Genomic DNA, 15,688 nt, shown 5'->3' on the forward strand with positions numbered 1-15,688 from the left:
AGCAGAGGCCCTCCACATGCCTGATGTATTCATTCATTTACAACATCCTCATTGAACATTGTTCTAAGTGCTCAAGAGGTAACAAAGAACAAAGCAGACAAGAATCCCTGGTCTCAGACTTCCTAAAGGCATCTTCTTTGATTATTTTTTTAAAAAGGAAAAAAGCACCCTGCCAACCAAACAAAATGCTTCTGGATGCAGACTTTTGCCCATGGGCCCACCTATTGATGACCTCTGCTCTAGGCTTTTACATTATTCCTGTGATCTTGCAGGTTTTAGCCACAGGGACAAAATAACAGCAATGGATTGACCACAGGTTTGCCTCCAGTGCTTAGCTCATGCTTACTAAGAGCTCTATGCAGTAGAAAACTCAGATAATTTTCAATTAAAGTTTCACATTCCATCCTAGTGTCTGTACTTGCCACTCCTTCTTCCAAGGAAACATTTCTTAGGTAAGAGGGGAAGAAAAACTAAATAGGGTGGGAATGATGGCATGGTGCTAAAGCATTAGCTGTTCAAGTAACTGTCCTAGAGACCAGTGGGAGAGGCAAGTCATTGAGGTCAATGTGGCGCCTTGCACCAATCCAGAGTTTCTCTAACCATCTATACATTTTAATTTTTATCAAGCCAAAAGGAAGGTTTCCTAGAGCTTCAGGTCTCTTAGGGGTTATACTAACAGAAGCAGGAAAGTACTGAATTGAAAAGAGCTTTCTTACCAATCATTCATTTCTCAGCCTTATGGCATCTGAGTGCCATCCAATGGAAAGTTTTAATTTCATCTTCATGGAAGCAAAATAAAGCTCAGAGAAGGTCGGGTCACCTAGCTCTTTCTGTGTCTAAAAGATGTGTGTGTGTGTGTGTGTGTGTGTGTGTGTGTGTGTGTGATTGGAAGCTTCAGTAAAACTAAAAAGAAAACTTGTATTAAGTTTCTTCAAGAAGCTTTAGAGAAATGCTGTGATGGTACTCAAATAGTATAAAAGTTTTCTCACAACCCACTTTGCATTTTCTTAAATAAGATCATGACTCAAAAATATTTAAAGGACCTAGGTCACACATATAATGAAGAACAGAGTGATGGTATAAAGGTGTAAAGAGCATATACCATTTCTCTAAAGAAACGGAACAAAAAGCATCCGGACTTAGTCTTTCTCTTTTCTACCTGCCTGCCAGGATCCTTTCTTTCCAAAACCCCTAATCAATTAATAATGATAATCATAGGAGAGATTGTTACCACTTTAATTTACACATTATATTAAACGACTCTGCCCTGAGTTTGAAAGCATTTCTTGAAAGCTGTCAAAGGTATAATTTTTCTCTCTCTTTAAATCACAAAGCAAAATTTCAGTGTCTCTCCCCAACCCCTTCTTAAAAAAAAAAAAAAAAAAAAAAAAAAAAAAAGTTGTCGAGTTTTGCTTTTCTATTCACTGCAGTCTGGCCAAAGTAAAGCCCTCTTTCTCAATGACGTCAAGATCTTTAGCAAGATTAGGCTTTCATTTCTGTATTGCAGCAATTAGCCAGGGAATGTATAAAAGGCTTCAGGGAGCCTCGCTGGGCGCAGAGAGAGGCGTTTTGCACCACATACAGATAGCAGGAAGGAAAAGCCAGAGGAGTAAGGAAAGAAGAGCCAGGTCTTCTCGCTCCTGGGGAAGGGAGAGAGAGAGACAGGCTGGGAACAGCAGAAGAACAGAAAGTTGTGTGTAAAACGGAGTAAAGAAAGAAAAAGAAAGAAAGAAACCACCCTTAAAGCACATTTAAAAAAAAAAAAAAACTCTGGCAATTCAAGAAAGAAACAGGCTACGTTTAAAGAACATAGAGACAATGAAAAGCTAAAGAAAAATTTTGCAGTCTCTGCCACAGTCTCATAGGTACTTGGAAATGAAAGTAGAGCTGCCTGTCTTTAACGGACTCTGACAGGAGTAACTGGATTAGGGACGGGTATGCCAGTTTCTTTTTTTTTTTTTTTTAAACATCTTAAATCCTGAAAAAAAAAAAAAAAAAAAAAAAAAAAAAAGGCAGCAGCTCCGAATTGAATGAATTGATGGGCACACTCCAACTGCTGGGCTGGAGAGACTGAACTTGGTCTTGCCATTTCTGCTTCTTTGAAAGAGGAGACAACTTGGGCTTCTTTTTAATTTAGTTTTTCTCCTTCTCCCCCCACCCCCCACCTTCCCCTTACCTCCCCCCCCCCTCTATCACCACCCCCCTTTTAAATAAGAGGGTGAAGGGGAACCAGAGCGCACAAGGGGACTGACTCAGGAGGCAGAGAAGATGGGTATCCTCAGCGTAGACTTGCTGATCACACTGCAAATTCTGCCAGTTTTTTTCTCCAACTGCCTCTTCCTGGCGCTCTATGACTCGGTCATTCTGCTCAAGCACGTGGTGTTGCTGTTGAGCCGCTCCAAGTCCACTCGCGGAGAGTGGCGGCGCATGCTGACCTCAGAGGGACTGCGCTGCGTCTGGAAGAGCTTCCTCCTGGATGCCTACAAACAGGTGAGCTGACCCCAGAGGGCTCCTCTTTAGGTCAACCAGGCAGGGGGGGCTAGAATGTTGGGGGCTGGAGGCCAAGGGGGCATTGGGGCGAGAGCTGTGAACTTGTATCTGGGGAACTGCCTGGTGGTTCTGTGAGTGGTTCTGTGAGGTTGAGTGAGCCTCTACCTTTACTTTCTACACCTGTTGCACAGGTTTGATTTGGGAATGACAGATATTAAGCCCTCAGGACTCTGTATGACCTAATAACGAGTCTTTTAAATAAAGGTTCTTATTATCTTGCTGTGATTCTGGAGTAGAGGATTTTGAGCCCCTAGAATAACTTCAGGTAAAGTCAGAAAATGTTGGGGGAGGGGAGATGCTGCATTTCTTAGGCTCTCATAAAAGCAGGAATTTTGATGTTTTGCTTGATAGGAGGTGCACTTAGGAAAGACAGTTCAAAACTGTCAGAGAATTGACAACAAAATATTCCTGGTAAGTGAGACTGAGCATCACAGCAGCTTTGTTTCTGGTAGGGGTGAGAGTTAATAAGAGCAAGCCTGGGATTTCTGAGTCCCTAGTTACTGGCTATCAGTTTGTAAAAGAGAGATCTGCAAAGTGCCTGTCAGGAATCCAGACTTTGTAAGGGAAACCAGATTTACTTTGTTTCTCCAAGTAAAAACATAGTGTTGTAAGAGCTGATGGATCTGCTTGGGTATACCTTCTTCTGCCCTGAGCTTTAGAGCACAGTGGCCTGCCTTATCTCTGAGAGTGTTGTCTCCAGCTACTTTTGAAAAACCAGAGCTGAATTCTGGTGTCCGTGACTGCTTGGAGATATTGGTGGAATATTTTCAACTGAGATCTTAAGGGGCAAAGCGTAATGCTTGGTCACCTGGCCTTTGTCAGTTTGCTCCCATCCCCTACGCTCAGCAAGGATGGCTCCTGAAGACCCTCTGGGTTTGGGAAGAGATAATTCATTTGGCAAAACATTGTTACCAGAGGAGACTCTCCTGGTTTTCCCCAACAGTATTGGGGGATGTTGTAGAAGACGTCAGGATCAGGAGTCTGCGAGGAATATTGAAGCCAGGTGTTCAACGCAGTGGCACATGTAAAGCAGACAGAACCTCAGAAACCGAGACAGCAATAATAGAGGGGAAAGGGAATGAGTCCTCTGTAAATAAACACTAAAAAAAATAAAGCTCTGCACCAGGAAAATAGAAGAAGCAAGGAAGCCAGGGCAGGGTTGTTCCACTGAAAACTCAAATGTACAAGAGAAGAATATCTGTTGTGAATTAGGGAATTTTCACTGTAACACATGTCTTTTGCTATTGAGGTCACCTGCAGAGGGTTTGCATTTATTGCCCTAAAGACAGGTGAATAGTAAGAACTCTTATTAGTAAATGTCAATTCCTTGATGCAAATAGGAATGGATGCTCAAAGTCCTAATAGTAAAATCTCATTTATATCATGTATGTGGAGGCAGATGAAAAATGTGGGCAAGTAGGTGCTGAAATGATCAGATACAAATGTACATATTAAATGTGAAACTTTTATCTTCTGCTCTAAATAAAGGCAGGGAATTTGGAGGAGGATGAGTACACAGGCATATGAAATATTATTAATTAGGAAGTTCCCTCATCTGCCTCTGTATTTTGCATGTCTTAGCTGATAACATGGAAATGTCAGAGTCTTGATCTCCTTATATTAAAGTCTTGCTTTTTGGAAATACAATCAACTTTTGCTTATAAAAGAAAAAAAAATAACTTCTTGGGAGAATTTCACTTATGTGCATGTATGTCTAATATAAATGTCATCTCTTCATTATATCAACTATATGAGCTATAATGTTAATCACACTTACCAAGTTTTCCCCCTACTAAGCAGCTTAGTGAGATAGAAATGGGAAAGTAAACAAATGCCTCCATAAGAAATTTGATTATTTATATTTTAACTAAAGTACAGTGTTCTGTTGTGTTGTAATACGTCATTATCCACATTCTAGGAAATTGGAAAGGCTGAATGATTTGCTTATTCTTTTGGCATGTGGTTGGCATCTTCCTCTTCTGTCATTCTTTGTCTCTACCTACTGATTTATTACTGGCCAAGTTCATGACTGATGTTATTAGGCTTTTAATGATTTATACCATTGTTACCATGTACAGAAGCAACCCCAGGAACCAACTATCTAGAGATAAGACTGGACTGGGTGCGTAATGAGTGGAAACACTGAGGCACAGCTTGAACTGAATTTTAGTATTTTTCTGGCTTCCAGTATGACTGGGGTAGTGGTTGCTGCATTGGCTTTTGAGGGTCACTCAGAACCTCTCAAACAGGTTGAGTTACTTCATAGAATGCTGTTGCCATCTGTGCCACTGTCTTTGGGCGTGACTGTTTCTAGAGGCCCTGGAGGAGGCTCTGCCTGAGATGGCATCACAGTATTTCCTAACTTTGACTTGCATTATTGTGAGGCTACCACCCCAGAAGCAGAGTTTTCTAGAATGAGGGGCGTGTCCATGTGGGATACAACTAGACATATCCTTTTCTAGCTTTCATTCTCCTAAGTGGGGGAATGTCAGATATGTAGGAAGATATTTAGAAAAATTGTATGAAAAGTATGATCCTGTGTTTTACCCACACCAGAGGCAGCACGGATATAATTAAAAAAAAAAAGAGGGAACAAAATTAAATTTAGTAGAACACTTGTTTATTAAAATACTGAAAGATTTAAAGTTAAATTGGATTGGTAAGAGGGGATTCTGTACAAAAGTTTGATTGAAAAGACAGTCTATAGAAACTCATGAGAAACTCTGAAGTCAGTAAGAGATGTTTGTTATTTAAGTTTCTTGAGTCGGTGTCATTGCATCTGAACACTGGATCCTTGTGCTGGTGTGCAAAGACTCAGAAAACACAACCAATAAGCAAACTTTCCTGTCTGGGAGTCCGGCTCTTGCCTAAATGAAGTGTAAAAGTCAATACACAGTATGGATGCTGACAAGCAGTTCAGTTTCTGCACGGTTAATATTGCAGCGATACAGAAAACATATTCATTTGAACCTGTAATTTGGATTCTGAAAGGGTCTCTTTAACATTCTCCTCCTCCTCTTCATTCACCTCCAGCCTTTTGACACAAGTTCCTACAATGGAAAATGGCTCCTTTAAGAGAGAGACTGTCCCCCAAATATCACAAAGAAGGCCACAGCCAGGGCTTGTCCATCACTTGGCTAACTCACTGGGACATGATAGGGCTCACAGCTGCTTTTTCTAGGTACAAATGAAAGAATTGGCGAAGACGGGCACTGAGCTTAGAAGGAGTAGGTAGGTTGTTCTTTAGCCCTGACTTATCTGGCCAATCTGAAGGCAAGTGGTTAAATCTCTGCTTGATGGTTGCTTGGTCATGTTTCCAAGGCTGTTGATGTAGCCTGGTGATTATATCAAAGATTTTGAGAACTTCCTGGTGTTAATAAAGCCAGTTCCAGGACTTTGGATAGCAAGGAGTATGTGTAAATATTCTGCCACGCACCCATCCCCCCATTTGTAAGATTCACTTTTCTTTTTGTCATGAGACTATATGGATAGTTTATGCAAAATCCTTTCTCTGGAAAGCAAAGCAAAGCAAAACAAAGAAACAAGAAGAAGAAGAAGAAAAAAAAAAACCACCAAGGTTAGTGGTATATGCTCTGTTTCTGCTCTCACTGGATGAATGGATCTTTCTTCCCCTTGCCCTGCATTTCACAGTCCAGAAGCAGCATCCTCTTCCCTTATGCCCTGAATGGTGTCAGTGAAAGGAATCCCAACATCAAGGGAATCATATGTTTATACTTGCTATGTATTTATGCTCATGTTCACACTCACAAACACGTCTCTTGCAGCCCCTGAACTTGGGCCAGAGATCCCTCTGTTGTAAACATGCAAATTCTTTATTTGCTGCCTTTGTTGGTGTTGTTCATGTCGCTTGCAAAAGCATAAGAAAGGACAACTGTACTAGGTGCAGATGAGAGAGATAAAAGTCAGTGATGACGATATCACATTTTACGTATGTCCTTTCTGATCCTTGTGAAATAAAGGGACCCTTTGGGAACATCGGAACTTCAAGACCAATTAGTGGAAATGATGCTTCTTGTGTTTGGGCATTAAATACTGGGCAGGGTTCTCTTTAGAGTGGCTAATGCTGGCAGGGAAAGAGGTACCGACCTAATTACTCTTCCGCAAGAGTAAAAAATGCCTTTTGAATGCCTCTTTGGCAAATATGTCTCATTAAGGACAAAAACCAAACACAAACCCTCTAAGAAGGAGAAATTAAGATGATAGGTAACTTGTGGCCAGGAGACTTTCTGTGCCACTGTGGGAAATTAAAACAAAGTTTGGGAGTACCAGGGGATAACTTGTTTTTGTTGAGCTTCTTTCCTGCAGCCTTAATGTTATTATGGGACCAACTTTATTTTCTTCATCATCTTGGCTCCGTGTCAAGGAATGCTTTCCTCCTGGGGAGAGCAAAGAATTCTCCACCGTGGAAGAAGATGGTGATTCTCCAATTCCATCTCAGCAGGGTTGTTAACCAAGCAAACCAAGAAATTCTGCATTGGAAACTCTGGTCTAATAGGAATTTAATTTTCATGGCAATCAAACCCAGAGATGAGAATGAACAGTAATGTCCTTTGAAAAGGTTTTTGTTTTGTTTAGAGCAAACTGAAATCTCTTCTTCTTTAGTTGTCCTTTATCAGGTTTTAGCAAAGATGGACAGTTTATGATTAGTTATATGATGCTTGCAAAAGCAGACCATGGGTCAATTAATATTTGGACTTATGGATCACAGGTGTCTGTTTTTCCTTCTTAGCATTATTAATAGCATTAATCATACCTATGCATAATCTCTTACCTGGTCACCTTTATGAATGAGAATATCTGTGCATTTATGACATTCTAGCCTATAGTTGAATCCTGTGGCGGCTCAACACAATAAAGAAGATTAGTCACATTTGTTTTCTTCACTAACCAGCTGAGATAATCAAGAGCAAATCAACACCATCAGGTGTTGATTGTGGCAGTAATCTACAGGAGGTCTCTGGGATTCATATTTCTCAATTTATCTGCCTCAGTGAGTTTATCCATCATCCAAATGTGATTATTTCACTGTGGGTCAAGTTTATTATTAAGTGTAAAATTCCTCACTGATCCAGGATTATAACAACAAGCATTTATGATAATCCATTCAACAAAAATTTTAAATCGTGTGCATCCTAGCCTAACAAAATGCTAACTTCCCCTCCCCAAAGAGCATCACGTGTTTGGTAACTTTCCTAATTTTTAACTTTAGAGTGACAGTGTTGTACTTGTCCTAGATTTTCTAAGGCATACTAGTCAAATTTGGAAAGACTTCTTTGGATGAATTGTCCGTTCCAAGAAGAGAAGTGTGTATTAACTTTCTAAGAAAATTCACTGCAGGTAACAAGAGATCACCTGTGATCAAAGCATCAAATAAGATTATTCAGTTGAATAGTCAGGAATAACACAAGGGATCAACAGGTCTGCTTAGGTGAGAGTTAGAGGCCCATTTATCAAGACCACACAATTGTTTGGAGGCCTCATCAATGACTCCAAAATGCAGGGGGATGTTTTCACTCCCCCCAAACCTAACAGTCAATAGTACAGAGATTATTTTTCTCCTGCGTGAAGGTTGCTTACTTAATCAGACGTCTTTATAGTGATATGAATGCATTTAGGTTGTCTTATGTTGAGTATGTTGAGGAGCACAGCACACACAGCTCTGTTAAAAGCAACTCTTCTAGAATAATTACTACTATCCTAGTAGAAAAGATCTAATGAGAAGGTGATGGGGATGCCGGTCACCACCTGCATCTACAAAAAATAACCCATAGAGCCCATAGATTAAAAAGGGTTTAAAATCTTTAAAATATGTATCTTTAAGTGTGAAGTATCTTTTAGTACATCAAAGACTAGCAGAGTTCACCTGAAATAATCCAGTTAAAGGTGGCTTCTCAGATTCCCCCATCTAGAGTCATTTGCGGATTAGCCAAGAAAATTAATATAATAATTTCCCAAGGGTAGTGACTGAACCCAGATGTGTTTGTTTAAATCACACCAACAGCTTTCTTGTCTGAGGAGAAAGATGATTATTTTAATAATTCTTTTAGGGAACAAATAGTACCTGTTTCAAACCTGCCCTGCTAGGATTTTTGAGAAGGGAGAGAAAGAACTTCTTTTCTTTCTCTAGTGTTAAAATGAGTTATGCATTAACATTGGATAGAAGCCACTGAATAAAAGCCTGGGTGTTTTTTAATCAGTTTGGATTGTTACATCTTAAACAATTCACTTCTAAGTGACTTCAGTCAGCAGCAGCTTTATGTGTGGCTGTATTTATATGAGGGGAAATAAGTCGATCTAGTTGGAAGTGTTTTGTAATATTAAAGATAGTGTGTAAGAATCAATTTTACTGCCATAAGCTCTCCCTAATGTTATTGGCTTTGATTAAACCATTCTAGGCAAAGATCTAATTGTGTTAATTCAAACTGAAGTAATTGGCTCTTTTATGTTGCCTGCTTTTTATTATCAATTTACAGATCTAAAGGCCACAAACTTTCTTTTATTATTCAGTGTTCAACTATTTTAACTGTGTGCACCTATTTTAACATGGCACGATACCTGACTATACTTCTTTCACCTGGAAATTTTTATCATTCAGAGGAGCTTGTTGATAAATTATATGATAGAAAAATGTGTAGCTTGTGACTTCCTAGATAAAGGGGGGGGGACAAATAAATAAACAAAAACACATGAAAAATGAGAAATTAACCAACGGTAGGATTATGTTTTAGTTTTTAGTGAAAATTATAAGGTTCTAGTCATAAGAACCATACCGAAGCAGTAACAGTGAAAAACTCCAGGGAGGCCTCATGCTCGGGAGGAGCCCCAATCTCTTCTCGTACCTTGGTTGAGATTAAAAAGCTTAGTACCATAGGTGAAAATTTAGGTGATGCCTGAGTATTTTATAATTCAAAAAGAGGCGGTATATCCCAAGACCCTGATAATGTGTCTTGAAGGAGACCATTTGCTTCTAACTTTGAAAATGAAGTCAATTAATCACTTGCTTGCTAAGTATTGACAGCAAAGTAAGGCTAGTAAAGAATACCAACCTCAACTTAATTATGAAAAGAGGTAACTGCAGTGTCTTCCAAGATGAAAAGAATTACTATACAGATGAGAGAGATCCTTATTCTCTTGGCCATCCTTTATGTCACCTGTCATGCCTCCTTTTTCCTCAAATCAATGTACGTTTGCCCATAGCCTCTGAAGGAAATTCCACTTTTTATTAGGGTCAATTGTATTAGAGTCAGTTTTATTAGAGTGAATTGAAGCAGCAATGTGTTTAATATGGAATTCTTTCTTTCTCTTATGCCTTCACATTAGGTGAAGTTGGGTGAAGACGCCCCCAATTCCAGTGTGGTACATGTGTCCAGTCCTGAAGGCGGTAACCATGGTGGAAGTGGCGCCCAGGAGAAGACCTCGGATGGAGCAGAATGCCACCTTCTTGACTTTGCCAGTCCGGAGCGCCCACTGGTGGTCAACTTTGGTTCAGCCACTTGACCTCCTTTTACTAGCCAGCTACCTGCCTTCAGCAAACTGGTGGAAGAGTTTTCATCAGTGGCGGACTTCCTGTTGGTCTACATTGATGAGGCTCATCCTTCAGATGGTTGGGCGGTGCCTGGGGACTCCTCTTTGTCTTTTGAGGTGAAGAAGCACCGGAATCAGGAAGATCGATGTGCAGCGGCCCAGCAGCTTCTGGAGCGTTTCTCCTTGCCGCCCCAGTGCCGGGTTGTGGCTGACCGCATGGACAACAATGCCAATGTAGCTTACGGGGTAGCCTTTGAACGTGTGTGCATTGTGCAGAGACAGAAGATTGCTTATCTAGGAGGAAAGGGCCCCTTCTGCTACAACCTTCAAGAAGTCCGGCTTTGGCTGGAGAAGAATTTCAGCAAGAGATGAATTCTAGATTAGCTGGTTAAAGGTATGATTGTAATAGAGCTTATTATTTTTAAAAAGATATTATATAAAGGAGAGGAAACGAAGAACTGAATCCACTATTTCAACTGAGGCCCATTGCCTCACCGAAAGACAGGACAGGCGTTTACCTGTCAGAAGAACATAAACCTCTAACATCCCAGTACTTCTTTAACTACTCAAATGTCATTGGGCTAAATAGTAGCCCTGTTACCTCTCTTCTTGGGGAGAACCCCTGAGTGAAAAGATCCAAGTTGGGAAGGAAGAAATTCTGATTTCGGTGGGTGTTCATTCTTCCTTGAGAAAGAAGTGGTATCGCTGATGCAAGCGAACCCAAGGGTTACCTGAATAATTACTGTGTTAGGGAAGCTATTATCCATGTAAAGGTAAAGTCTGCCACCTAGGCTTTAGACAGCATGGGTAGAGCCCAACTGGAAAGTTCCCAAATACTGACTTATAATGCATCCTTGAACTCGGGCCACGTGGTCAAGGCCTTGGTGTTTCATGTGTTAGAGTAGGTGCTAGCCAAAGCGTTTCCTGCCAGGTGTATTTGTAGATACCAGGGATGATTCCTCAATCTGCACATTTAGAATGACCGTCTGAAATTTGAGGGTTACTCTCTAGGCAGATGGAGACAACTGGAAAAAAATCAAAGTACCAGCTAGGAAAGAGAGGAGGCAGAAAGATTAGAAAACTTCCCAGAGTTTCACCTTGAAACTTACACAGGGAGATTAATTTGTTAGCCCCCAAAACATAGAAACTTTATAAAGACAGAAAAGGAAAAAATTTATCTAAAAATAGCATAGTGAAAACAAGATATTTATCATATATTTCTATGTTGAGGGTGAAAAGGGGATTGAAAGGAAAACACCCCACATGCTTAAATAAGTGTGCTATTGAGGACTTTTTTTGTGTAATAATCACTTTATGAAACATGCATATGGTGTATATGTTTCAGTGGGTGAATTATACTTCATGATACCTGTCCAGGGGAACCCCAGTGGGCCTGATGGTGCTGGGCTGTTATTCCCAGTTCCTGCACTTATAATGTGGCTCTACTCATTCCTAGTCTCAGTCTACAGAGGATGCCGAGCTGAATGCATTTGGGGGCAGTACCCTGGCCATTCAGCTACAGCTGTGTTTTCCTCCCAAAGTAGGTGAACTACAGTGAATTAAAGGTGATCATTCTTTCTTCATTTGCAAAATTGGAGAAAGTTTAATTCCTATCAATAATTTTGGAATCACTCATACAAGGCTACCCTTAGTATCAGGGAATTGGATAAAATGGGTTTTCTATTGACATTTGAATTTCAAGTTTGTCCTTTAGTCCCCATAGCTGAGGTTCAGTAATCTAAGATCCCAAGAGCACATACTTGTAATTATATATATATCTTGTTTCCCTTTAAGATTAAAAACAATATAGTTTTATACGTAAGTAATATCTAAAGATTGTAACCCCCAAAAGAATAGACAACAATTTTGTACCATATTTTTTTATTTTAAAAAATTTGAGTATATTATCAAACCACAGTATATAGTTTAAAGGCACTAACGTTCTTATGTCCACTTCATTAATAGCTGTATCATAAAATAAAGCTAATAGGAAAAGATAATCAAAACTTGAACGTATCTTCTTAAACTAGTTGCCTGAAATGAGAAAAAAGTGGGAAACTGGGTGTGCAGGAACCTAAAGTATTTAAAGAAAAACTGGAGCAAGAAATCAGTCCTATCACAAACTGGTATATTGTTTAGATATTAAAGCTCCATCGTGACACAATTATTTTTTTACAACATCTAAACTTTCCAATGTTTTAAGTTCTACTAACGAAGACCCACAAGCAAACAAAGCAAAATTTGAAAATGTGATGTTATCTCATGAATTGCTGTAAAACCATACTGAGGCTAGATGGTTTCAGATTCCACCATTGTTAAATTCTACAGTCAACCTTATCGGTAGCCCCCATTGATTTTTGTCTTCAAAATGGTGTTGAGATTTATGTGGTGCCCAGCAAAGTAAAATGACAAATTGGTAGCAGCACACCCACATTGCTGTCCTTAAACTTCCCCTTTGTTCTAAGTGTGCGGATAATGGAACAGGATGTCAGAGAAGCTGGTGGGGGGATGAGATTTGGCTAACACAGTGCTAGTCATCTGGGGAAAAGGATGTTGGAAAAATCACCCATTTGTGCTCTATTTATAAAGAAAGAAGGTTTTGTGTGTGTGTGTATGTGAGCATGCAGACAATTCTTCTCCCAGAGGGAACTCTGAAGGAGAAATGAAGCAGAGGAAGTAAACATACAAAGGTATAAGCTGATTGTTAGGGAGACAGACATGTTCAGTAGAACATGGAAGAGGTACCGGAAGAAAGGCAGTTGAAGGGCCAATGGAGAAAGTGGATTGACAAAGCTCAGGAATCCTACAATATGTAGAATGGCTTGGTCTTATCAGTGTTTTGATAAGCCTGTAATTATGTAACCTATTTATCTCAACATAAACTTTTATGATATCCTATGATGTATCTTTTGTAAAATTAAGAAGAACTCATTCTTGGAGATTGAGGAAAACCAGTGCTTAGCTGATATGCTCAAAGAAATGATTAGATTGTTGATATCCACTCATGATGTGTTTTATAATATATGCTCCTTTTTTGAAAATTGATAGTTGTAATTCTCACAAGGAAAAAAAATATATATATAGAACTCTGAGTTTTTTCTCTTAGCACCTAACCCCCACCCAACCCCCACTCATAGACTGTGTTTACATGGAACTATCACTTCAGCCTCTTAAGCTGAGTGAGCTTGTCTAGTATTGAAATAGTTCCCAAGAAATTTTAGATATTATCATAACATCTGGATTTACTCAAACATTTACTGTTTGAACTATCCAAAACTGACTTTGTTGCTTAGAGAAAATATTAGTGGCATTTACAATGACTTTCTTGAATGGGCATGAATGAAATGCCTGCACAATAATCTAAAAGTATTTTCTACAGCTATGAAAGTGTGACTGACCTTCTTAGAGGCAAACTAGTCACGTTCTTGCTTTGTGTAGCTAAAGTGGCAGCCATTTAACCTAAGTGACTTCTGTCTTCACATTTTGGATCTTTAATCCCGTGTCTTTAATCCTATGTCTCATTCATAGAATGTGTCCCTGATTTTTGAAATATCAACTTCAAATTTAGTTAAATTCTTACCCCATTAACCAAGAGATGTTTATTCTCTGATCAGGGAGGGAAGAAAAACCTATTGTCTTTCATTTTGACTGAGTATATTTCACTGCTAGGGCTTTTGAATAACAACTATGAAACATAGCGAGGTTATGTGTAGGGGCTGCCTTGCTGCCTAAAATACCAGAGTGGCAGGTTAAAGACAACATTAATGGCTTTGGGAAAATTCTCAGGTGGATACAAGGTGCCCTTGGCATGCCCTAATGCCTATTCCCACAGCAAAAAGAATTTGCTGGTTTTTAGGACTTCCAATTCTGAATATCATAAGAGAATGAACATGGACATTTGTTCCATCTGACTTCTGACTGAAGGTTTGGAAAATACGTTTAATTAGAATCCCCTGGCTATTGCAAAGAGGAAAATGTAGACACTACGTCTGCTCCATCTGAGGATTGATGGAAACCTTTACTAGCATTCAGAGGTTTTCAGAACATGTGCAATGTCATGTCTCTGAGAAGTGGAGATCAAACGATAAGTCTTTTAATTCTAGGAGCTTTTCAAGAAATGATGCTGTCAAAAATCAGAACTTACAAGTATATTTAATTATATCCCAACTTCCCTGTTTGCCTTCAACCTAGGAGCCAAACCCATTGTTCATGTGAACTTGCAGAATGGGACGTAAACACCAACTGCTGTTTGCTAATGGTGCTATCTTAGTCTTGTCCTGAAGCCCTCCTTGAAAGGAAGGAACTGAGCTGGGTAAGGGAGGAAAGTTGTGCACTGGATAAGAACCAGCCTCTGAGGGTTTGGTCTGCTGAGGTGGAAAGATTTGAAAAGAAAGTTCTTAGGGTTGGAGGAAGGCTGCTGAGTGCCCCTGAGTGACTAGGATGAGCAAAGCACTGGGCTACTTCCTAAAGCCCTGTGTTCCAGATTGCACCACAAACAAGGTCTCAGACTGGACAGACCCAGCTCTGTTCCAAGCGGAGTCTGAACTGCAGAGAGCGAGCGCACAGATATCCAAACAAGACTTCTCATGCCAGTCAGGGCCGCCTGCCCGTCTTGGGCAGCAGCACCAGAGCTCCAGGGAGTTTATTTAATATTTACTGGAGACTTCGGAGACCCGGCAGATGTTTAATGAAGTCACTATTTTGGCTCGAACTGCCCTCCCCCCTCCACCTCGGGGGGGGGGGGGGAAGCAAACAGGTAAACATATAAATGAAAGAAGCCCACAGAAAGGGATGGGAAATAAATAAAATTCTCTCAAGACTTGTCCAGCCCATGTTGCTGGTCAGTGTGGTTTTTATGTGTTAGGATTGGGGGATGTGGAGACATGAGTATCCAGTACTTTATAACCAAAGCAATTACAAGATATTGGGTAGGGAATGTTGGCCAGTTCTGTTTAGTTTTGCATCACATTATCACTGGACTCCCTAGCCCAAGTGATCGGGCACCCGAAGAGGGAGACAGAGATGTGCAGAGTTGACCAGTGTGCGAATGATAACTACTGACGAAAGAGTCCTTGACTCAGTTAGTGGTTGGATGTGGTCACATTAGTTTGCCTCTCCCCATCTCTGTCTCCCTAGCAAGGAGAATACTCGGGACACGATGCTGAGAGTCCTGGGTAACTGTGGTGAGAATGTATGTGTGTATATCTCTGCTGCTCTGTTGCAGAAAAAGAAGTGCTTTGGACACTATCAGTAGAAAGAGTGTTATTATATTGGTGCCGAGTGGTATGTGTGCTTTTACAATTTGTTCTTGTATTTTAATAAACTTTGAATAAAACAATAGAGTTACTCTTTGGTTCTATTTGTTTATTTTTAAATTACTTTCTAGACCTTGCCTCAGGCTGGAACACATTCACGGTTGACAAGGAAAAGAGAATCCGTCACTCCAATATTTATTCCTTGGTATTCGTGGGCAAAGGAGCCAGCGATGCCAGATTATTTTAATCTCATGCTGTGTGCCAGAGTCTTCAAGGAAATCAAGACAAGTTAAAAGAAAACCTTCAGTTACTTTCCATATTTATGAACAAGACACAAA

The 15,688-nt window shown here is 40.0% G+C and overlaps 1 protein-coding gene across 1 annotated transcript; it reads left to right on the top strand.

The window, feature by feature from the left end:
- Positions 1-1,566: 1,566 nt before the first annotated feature.
- Dio2 (iodothyronine deiodinase 2) lies at positions 1,567-15,442 on the top strand. The gene is given in 3 exon segments (XM_027931723.2): positions 1,567-2,490; positions 9,892-10,462; positions 10,465-15,442. Coding segments are annotated over 3 exon segments (816 nt in total). The 5' UTR covers positions 1,567-2,268; the 3' UTR covers positions 10,488-15,442.
- Positions 15,443-15,688: the final 246 nt, after the last annotated feature.

Source organism: Marmota flaviventris, chromosome 2 (assembly GCF_047511675.1).
Source record: "Marmota flaviventris isolate mMarFla1 chromosome 2, mMarFla1.hap1, whole genome shotgun sequence".
Classification (NCBI taxonomy): domain Eukaryota; kingdom Metazoa; phylum Chordata; class Mammalia; order Rodentia; family Sciuridae; genus Marmota; species Marmota flaviventris.